Source organism: Scardinius erythrophthalmus, assembly GCF_964197995.2.
Source record: "Scardinius erythrophthalmus genome assembly, chromosome: 17".
Lineage (NCBI taxonomy): Eukaryota > Metazoa > Chordata > Actinopteri > Cypriniformes > Leuciscidae > Scardinius > Scardinius erythrophthalmus.
In genome coordinates this window covers 12,974,398-12,983,823 of record NC_138237.1, presented here as the reverse complement: position 1 = coordinate 12,983,823, position 9,426 = coordinate 12,974,398, and the positions used below count along the sequence as shown (strand labels likewise).

Sequence of the window (9,426 nt, the reverse complement as noted above, 5' to 3'; positions counted from 1 at the left end):
GCCAGTTCACTGTGATGCTGGTGAAGGAAAATATTTTCTGACTTGCTCCTCCAAAGCTGTGCAGGCCATGGGAGATGTTCAACTTTACTTTCATGTTCATCAAACCACTCTGTCTGGCTGTGTGTTGGTGCGTTATCATGCTGACACATGGCACCCCCTTCATGGTCCAATGTTTCGGTGCACATGATCCTCCAGAATGATTCGGTAGTCTTTGGCAGTGAGGCGACCATCAAAGCACGGTAGGGAATGCCATGATATTGCAGTTCAAACCATAACTGGTCCACCACTGTTCTTCACTCTGGGCAGCAACAGTCCAGGTGTGAAGCTTCTTTCAGTCAGAGAACAATATCTTTCATGTTGTCCACAGCCCAAGATTTGCGCTGTTAGCACCGCTGAAACTGTCATCTGGCATTGGCACGAGTGACCAAAGGTTTGGCTAAAGCAGCCTGACCTTGATACAATCCGGGTGAGTACCCAGACATCCCTTTCAGACAGCTTCCTCTTGCATCGACAGTCACTGCTGTTGGATGTGGTTCGTCCTACGTGTTGGTATGCTGACATTACCCTGGATACCATAGCTCTCGATACACCACAAAGACTTGCTGTCCTGGTCACAAATGAGCTAGCAAGACATGTACCAATAATTTGTCCTCTTTTGAACTCTGATATGTCTCCCATTAAGTTGTGTGGATTGCAATATTTTATGTACAGCTGTGCTATTGCTCTGCTAATTCACACTCTACTCTTACTGATGGAATGTAAAATCAGCAAAGATTGGCAACCAGGCCACTCATAAGGCATGAAACCTCCAACACTATATTAGCCAGTGTTTCAGTTTTCATTGTCCAGCCCCTGTACGTTTTATATCAGCTAGAAATCTGCACAGTTATGAAAAAGTGATGAAAGTGGTCTATGGTTACAATTTTTTGGGAACCCTGTTATAAATCAATCATTTCCATATAAATCAACGTAATTTTTTTCATATAAGAAAATCTGAGATTATCATAGTCTAGAGGTGTGATCGGAAGTATAGAGGAAGTCACGTAAGGAGTGTCACAAAAATGTACTGATTCCATATTTGTAATAGAAGCCAATTTATTTGACAGCCTTACTACATCGGTACACATGAAGTATACTTTAGTTTGTGCTTCAACACTCGCAAACATATAATCCCAGTAAGATCAACAGGTTTAAGACAGACTACGTTCTTATTTATTGATAGTCTCTGAAAAATAAATTTAATAGAAATCAATCTAGTCGACACAGCTATACAACAGCAAACACAAAATAGGGTAATAATTTAAAAAAATAAAAAAATAAATAAATAAAAAGAGAACCATAGAAGCATTTGCATCACAGAAAACGCGTAGTGCAATACAGCCTTCTGCCAAAACAGAGTATAGAGGTAACGGAAACCAAAACGTTAAAAAGGGGGATTGCTTTTTGTTGCAAAGCCGTTCACCAGTGGAAGATAAAACATTGCATCAGAAAGAAACTACAAGACAGTCAAACAAAAGCTAGATATAACCTATTTTATTCCCAGTTTAACACTACAGCTACAGCTAATACGTCACAAACACAGTGGCTTCACATTGGCAAAAGAAAGTTTTACTACTTCACAGTCAGAAATTTTCACCAGTCAACAGTGAGACGGAAAAACAGTAACATATGGCATATACAACAACACGTTACTCAGTGCATGTCCCGGTTAAACATTGTTTACTAACCAATGATGAGACTTAATTGGACGAGATACAATACTGAAATACAACTGGCCCTTTTTTTGAATTCCTTAAACATCTGCAAGCAACGGCCTTCTTCACACTAAATCATGAGGTCTCTGTAGAAGGAGACGTGAAAAGAAAAGGATATGGAGAGTAAATGCTCCCGGAATCTCGACTGAAGGAGGGATGACGTTCGCCATCTATGTACAGTGTCTCTTTCACTTTTACAGCTTGAGGCTTTGATCTGTTTCTCCTTTGGCCTCCTTCCTCTTCATCACTGGAGTCCCAAAAGATGCTCAATGTTACATTTTTACACATCTTAACATGTTTTAATCTTTATTTTTCAATGTTTTCACACGTCAAAAGGGCCACACGGGCCACGTCCATGGCATGCACATCTAAAATGAGACGACAATTAAATCCAAGCATCTAAACCGGGCGTCAGTTTAGCCTTCAGCGTAGGAAGTGATATGCATCATTTTGCCTCACTGGTCTATTTGCATACAAACCAGTCCCTCCCCCAACCACTTTAAGCCTTTTTATAAAATAAAATAAAAATAAAACAGTTAAATAAAGAACAAAGTGATCTAACATTTACATATTCTAGCAGGTTCCATAACATACAATATTACATTTGGTACTTTCAGGTTTTTAAATTGCAATTAATAATGAAAACTCAGTTTGACAGTCTAATCATTTGCATCCATTGTAAAACAGAATACTTGCAGATATTCTATTATTTCAACATTATATATATATATATATATATATATATATATATATATATATATATATATATATATATATATATATATATATATTCTAGATATATATATATATATATAAATTTATAGAATATTCTTTTTAACTTTAACCAATCATCTATTTTTTTTTTCTTTTACTCTCAAGCAAGATGCATACACAATTCATATAGGAGCGGGTGAGATTTACAGGGCGACGGATGAAGGGAGGGAGAGGGTAACTGGGCGAGGGGTTTGGGGGGAGGAAGTTGTGATTTTAGCTTGTCTGCTCCTCGTCGGGTTTGTTCATAGCCTTGAGAGCGTCCAGAAGCTGGGTGGGGGCGACGACATGGGTTGAACCTGCATAGATGAGCACCGAGGAGAGAAACAAAAAATTAAATATTTGTACATATAGGCCTACTTTAGATTAGTTGTAAAAATGTGTTTTCAGCTATCTATCTATCTATATACACGCACACATAATATACACTACCGTTACAAAGTTTGGTGTCAGAAAGTTTTTTTTTTTTTGCAATTATTCAGCAAGGATGCATCAAATTGATCAAAAGGGACAGTAAAGACTACGTTGTTACCAAAAAAATAATTGTTTAAAAAAAATATGTTGTTGGAACTTTCTATTCATCAAATAACCATGAAAACGAGAATCAAAAGTTTTAAGCAGCACAACTGTTAATAGTAAGAAATGTTTCATGAGCAGCAAATCAAAGGATCATGTGACACTTTTAAAATGTGTCTATTACTATTTTGATTATCCACTAATTTGCAACTACATGTCAACTAACTCTAAGAGTATTAGAATAACTGCTTAATATCTGCTAACTCTTTATTGTGATCATCCACCAATAGACATTCTACTGACTATAAGTAACTTTGCAACTACATGCCAACTTACTCTACTAACCCGAAACTTAACTGTCTACTACAGACTACTAATGAGAGTTAGTTGACATGTAGGTGCAAGTCAACAGAAAGTGGACCCTTTAAATATATTAAAATAGAATAGTTTTTTTTTTTAGATTGTAATGATATTTCACAGTATTTCTATTTTTCTTCTGTTTTTGACCAAATAAATGCAGCCTTGGTGAGCATTAGAGACTTCTTTCAAAAACATTAAATAAAATCTTACGAGACCCATATGAACAGTAGTGTGTATATATTCCATTGAATCTACATACAGATATTTAGCTGAAGACACATTTCTAACACATTACAGATACTGTAAGTTCAAACTATCCAAAAAACATTTGTGCACAGGGCGCTAAACCCACTGAAATAATTTCTGATTTGTGGTGCCCTGTGGAACAAATGTTTATTCTACTCCCTGTAAAACTACTTTTTTTTTTTAGCAGAGCTGCATGTTTACACTGCAATGCAATAAAAAGATCAATTGATTAAAAACAGTTGATAATGAGAGTAACATTATACCTTTACATTCAGCATGCTCGGTTTTGAATGTACAGTACAAATATAATCGCTGATATAATCTACTAGGTCAACTAAATGCAAACATGCAGCTTTGCTAATGGCTTATTAGATACACAATGTGATTTGTAGCTCTTCAACTAGATGAACGGGTCTAAACTAAAGATCCATGAAAACAAACCATGTTATTGTTCGATAATGGCTGGAACAGTCAAGAAGTGTTTCATGTTGCAGTATGGGTTAGGACTGGCATACTGCATATGGTGTGATCATTTACAAACACGAAAAACCAACAGAAATAGGGGGAAATTAAAGGGATATAGCTTTAGCAGGCTGACACTTGAATGATGATACTTGCTAGGGTCGATCAATGATCATTCTTGTACAATGGTTTAGTCAGTAAAGGTATATAGAAGGACACTTTGTATTACAGGACTACTCTTTGCAATGCTTCGGATTAGATCAGTGTTGGGTGAAAGGAATATGCCGGGTTCAATACAAGCATCTGTGATTACCACAGAAAATAATTTGACTCCTCCATTTGCTTGTAAAAACACTTGCAATGAAGTCTATGGGGCAGGGTATTCCAAAGAGTTTAAATTAAAAACTAAAATATTGTATATAAACTTATATGGAAAGGTACACGTATAATGTCCAAGTCTTATGGATATACTTTCATGACTGTGTGTATTTGAACATTGTTACGGTGCAGTGCTAGCCTAGAAATCTAGATGCACCCTAGTGGCAGCAAAATTTATTTTGCAGCCAGGGTAGTCTAGCAACTCTCCGTTGACTTTCGGCGCTGTAAAAACCTAAATTGGGTCAGGCCAATCACATCGTGTATAGAGTAGGCGGGACGGGCTTAACATAATGATGACATAGTTGCGACGGTTCCCTGCTACTTGAAAACAAAGAATGGCGGCTGCTGGCGAACAGTCTTTTGAAACGGCTTTGGCCGTGACTGGAGGACTTGGAGTTAGGTTTTTCTTTGAGAAAAGAGCAAAGAACGGCACTTAAGTCATTCTTAAAAAAGGAAGATGTGTTCGTAGTTTTGCCGGCCAGATTCAAAAGTTGAATCTATCAACTAACGTTAGCTCCGCTGTTGGGAAAACGCTCTGGTTGGTTGAAGCGCTGTCCTATTGCGTGCAGAGTGAATTTGAAAGACAGCCGTTTATCCCGCCCCTCGGATTGAGCTTTGTCTATGGTGAGTTGCCAGACCTAACATCTTGATGTAGGTCTGGCTTGCCAGGCTAATGCAGTGCCCCATACACTTCCATTGCAAACATTGTTTAGCGAGTTCTTACAAACAAGTCGCAAGAGCCAGACATAAACTTGTATTTAACACAGAAAATTCTTATAAGAGCGAAGACGACCAATTGTAGGAGTCATTTATAACACTTAATGTAACCACAAGCCTGCACAGGAATTACAGTGCTGTAATATAAAGTGTTGCTAAGCTTGTTTAAAACATCAATTTTAAAGTATCAGTCATAAACCACAAGTCTCATTGACTGATTATGATATATGACTTGGTCAGCTTTATAATCAACTATTTACTACAGTATTTTTTGAATGCAGAAAACAGTACCTGAGGCATAACATGAAATGACATAGCCAGGGCCCAAACCAGTTAGTTTTAAAAGGTTAGTGTTTGGGGGAAGCGTTAGTGCTAAAGCATATCTGAAGAGCACAGCTACATTTCAAGCTTTGGCATCTGCAGAAGAATTATACAGAAAGAAAAGAGCCAGTCGCTCTCTGGCCGAAGTAATTTTAACATATATTCTTTGCAGACGGCCACTTGGTCATGTAGACGTGATGTGAGGTAGTTTGAGGAACTAGATTAAAAACAAATTATCCTGCAATTGGCTTCCAACAATTACCTCTCCATAGTTGAAAAAACAAAACAAAGTTAATATGAGTGATTGCCTTGGATTGTTATTCAGAAATAATCGGAATATGGTGAGTCTTGAGGGTAGATTAAATCTGCGGGAAAATGAAGCTTTAAAATTTGGGAGGGCAAATGGAGGAAGCCCTTCCTCGTCGGAAGAGGAGGCTCCATTGAATTAAAAGGCGCGTAGTGAGGAGAACGCAGTTTAATCCACCCAACTGAGAGGATGTGGTCAACAGGGATGGGGTCAGGACCCCTACTGCATCTGTCACTCAAAAAGGCTCCGCCCACTGCAGTTCTGAATGGGGCATTCAGCCAGCCAATCAAGACTGATTAATATTGGCTGGTCCCAATAGAAGGCGGAGCCTGAATGAGACTTGCAGGTCAGCTTTTCAGTGAGGCAGGGGCCGGACACCCATCCCTGAGGCGTGGTGGCGTTATAAAACGGTAGAGTGTGGTAACAGGAGCAAGAAAAGAAAGCCCTTGTGCTGTGGGGGTTCAGAAAGGGTTTCTTTGTTCGGCTGCCTTTACTTTGTCAGAGTGTGATTTCTTTCTCCCACCCTTCCCTCTTTCTCTCTCACTCTTCTGAGGGGTCAGGGTCCTCAAAGGACACCTTAGTGGATTCTCGGAAGTCGGGGTGCCGCAGGTCCATTAGAAAATTGGTTGGGGTGAGCAAGTGAGTAGAACCTGCGGAGGAACAAAGGTGGCTTCACGCTCAGAATTAATCTCACACCGCACCTCACGTTCTTTCACCACCGCTAATCTTTATGGGGACAAAAGAGGGTTAAAATCTGTAGATCCTGATGTTTCATGAATATTAACCTAGAACCCTGACGAAAATGATTTTTGAAGTTCTGGGTGGATGTTTCGTTGAAGGAAGACTCTGCAACTTGTAGGCCTCAAAATATCAACTAAATGTATAGTAACTTTTTCCACAAAGATTCACAATTAGTAACCAATTGTCTCACTGAGGTCTTTCAACTGCACAGTTCATTTCAGATACTGATAAAGGCCTCATGCTTGGACAAAATTGTATAACTCGTACAATACCAACAATTAGAAATTCAATACGAGTTTTCTTCTGGAAAACAACAGACGGATACAGTTTTTGGGTTTTTTTTGACGTTCTTCAGAATTAATCTTTAAAGGGCCGTTCACACTGACAGTAATTTGCAGCGACAGAGTGGCCAAAAGCTGATCATTTTAATGTAGCAAGCATTTGAGAATTTATATGCAAATGTATAGCAATGCAATGCGGCAACTACCAATAGGAGAGCAGACGGTGGAGCTCACGGTCGGGTAGAAACACCAATTAGCGACTTGCCGACTGAATCGATCTCATTGTGAACATTCACAAATATTTGTATTGGCTGCCATAATCCTTAAAGGTATGATAAAAAGACAATTCTAAACACAACTGCACATCTTAAGCATAAACCCTATCACACGCACACAAAACAGACACACAGAAGAACTTACGAACATAGACTTATGAACACAGCAGAGGCTCACGACTGCAATTTAAAAGCAGTTAAAACATGAAAAGCACAAAATACAAGACAAGAGCACAGGAAATTATACAAGACAGATTTGCCAGTCTGATTACACATATCAACACATGTATTCAGTAGTTAAAGCTAAAGGTATCAATCTAAGGCATTAAAGGGTGGTTGCTTAATAACTCTTGAATTTACAGCGATTTTTAGCAGTATCCTCTGCAGACTCACCAACGATGGCCTCCCATTTGCCATTGGCCTGTGTGACCTCATAAGCACAGCGCATCTCGCTAAAGGACGCGCCCCCGATGACGAAGACCATGATGCGAGGGCCTGTGCGGTACTCTCCAGGGGTTTTATTCTTGTGCCAGTGGCCATATCGGGCACTGCCATGGGAAAAACACATTCAATGCATGTCAACTTCAAGGTAAAGGTTCTTTTTTCAAACCAAAGGATGGAATCAACATTGTTTTTGCATTGTCATTTGAAGGTATCGGTTGTTGCAGTTTCCATTTATGGCCTTCTAGTGGCAGCAGTTAGAGACTGTTCTAGCTGTTTTACACAATGTTTCGTCTTCGCCACACTTGCCCACTGAATTATGGCATATATCTAAGTATGTACAGCAAGTGTGCCGCACACGTCCTGAAAAGTGTTCGCAAAAACATTTCGATCGCCCCCTGGTGGCTGGCTGGAGTCTAGGTTATAAACCCCGCCCTCTCCATATAATCGAACGGGACGCAAGCCAAACAAAAAAATCCAATTACACTTCAAATATTTTTTTCCCAAAGATGGTTTCTGTCATTTTAGGTAGTTCTTATCACACAGACAAATGTTCAAGTGTTCACTTTATGTTTGGTTTTAGTTAGTTATTTGATGCTATAAAACGGAGTGTAACTTCATGATTGACAGCTGTGTTTGCGATTGGGAATGTGGACGGGACCTTGATACAGCGACCATTTCTGGGAAATTTTGCCTTTATTTTTCTACAGTGGAAGGAAGTGGAGGCGCTTCATCATTAGCAAGCATAATGAGAGGGGAAATTGCGTAGTGAACACTAGTGATCTTGAGTCCAATCAATAAATACACGATGAGACCCACCAGCTCCCAGCTCTCCCTCTGTGGGAGTCTGGGACTTTCTGCTTTGTCTCTGCTACTGTTTACAGGAGCTGTGCTGGTTTGTTTGTCCTGAAAGGAGAACAGCGGATCATTACTGCTGACCCTGAGGAAATACCCCAGTCTCCACTGCTTTTGAAAAGCGACTTGATGTTCACTCCCACCACATATCGCACCAGCCACCAATCACGGTATTGATCTCAATGTTCTCCCCACCCCTCTGTACAAATGATTATTGATCCAAGTTACTTCTATCTTGCGACTTGTGCAATACAAAAATGCATATATTCACCTGTATATTGGGGTTTGTGTGTGTGTGTGTGTGTGTGTGTGTGTGTGTGTGTTAGAATTGCCTTTGATATTCTAATTTGTGAAGGTTTTGAAATAGTAGTACATTTAAAGGAATTAATTTAACTGCTGTAAGTATAGTTTTTATTCATTTAACAATTAATAATACATTTTGATAACACTTTATTTGAATGTGACGTAGTTCCACATTACTACATGTACTTACTAGAGTAATAACAATAAATTATGCATAATTACAAGTTACTAATCCTAAACAAAACCCTAACCCTAACTGTTATTCAATAGTAAGTACATGTAGTTAATTAATATTACTCAGTACTTATCTGAGTAAGTACAATGTAACTACGTCACCTTAAAATAAAGTGTAACCTTAATCTTTTTTAATGATTGATCATGATATGGTAAAATTATAAAATTGCATTAATGCATACTGCATAGTTAATGCATTAACTAACAATGGGCAACAAACTAACAATTGTTACAGTATTTGTTTATGTTAGTTAGTAAAAATACAACTATTCATGTAAGTTGATGTTGATGTCAGGTCCATTGAATAATATTATTATTTTCTTTTCTTTTTTAAGTAAATGTTGAAATTAACTAACTAAGATAATAAATGCTTTCAATTTTTTTTTATAGTTAGTTCATGTTAAATAATGTAGTTAACCTTATTGTAAAGCGTTACCAATAAAATTAAGAATTTTCCATTAGTG

General features: G+C 38.3%; 1 protein-coding gene across 2 annotated transcripts in view; it reads right to left on the bottom strand.

Moving 5' to 3' along the window:
- Positions 1 to 2,624: 2,624 nt before the first annotated feature.
- stxbp1a (syntaxin binding protein 1a) overlaps positions 2,625 to 9,426 on the bottom strand; it is a gene marked incomplete at its 3' end in the record, with an annotated part of 30,564 nt that continues 23,762 nt past the window's right edge. The window contains exons 18-19 of one of the 2 annotated variants that reach the window (XM_081390084.1): positions 7,523 to 7,677; positions 2,625 to 2,824 (exon numbers count right to left, since the gene is read on the bottom strand). In XM_081390084.1, the coding sequence (XP_081246210.1) occupies positions 2,742 to 2,824; positions 7,523 to 7,677 (238 nt within the window). Of the gene's footprint in view, positions 2,825 to 6,372; positions 6,483 to 7,522; positions 7,678 to 9,426 lie in introns of those variants that run through there. The other variant, XM_081390085.1, reaches the window with a different exon arrangement.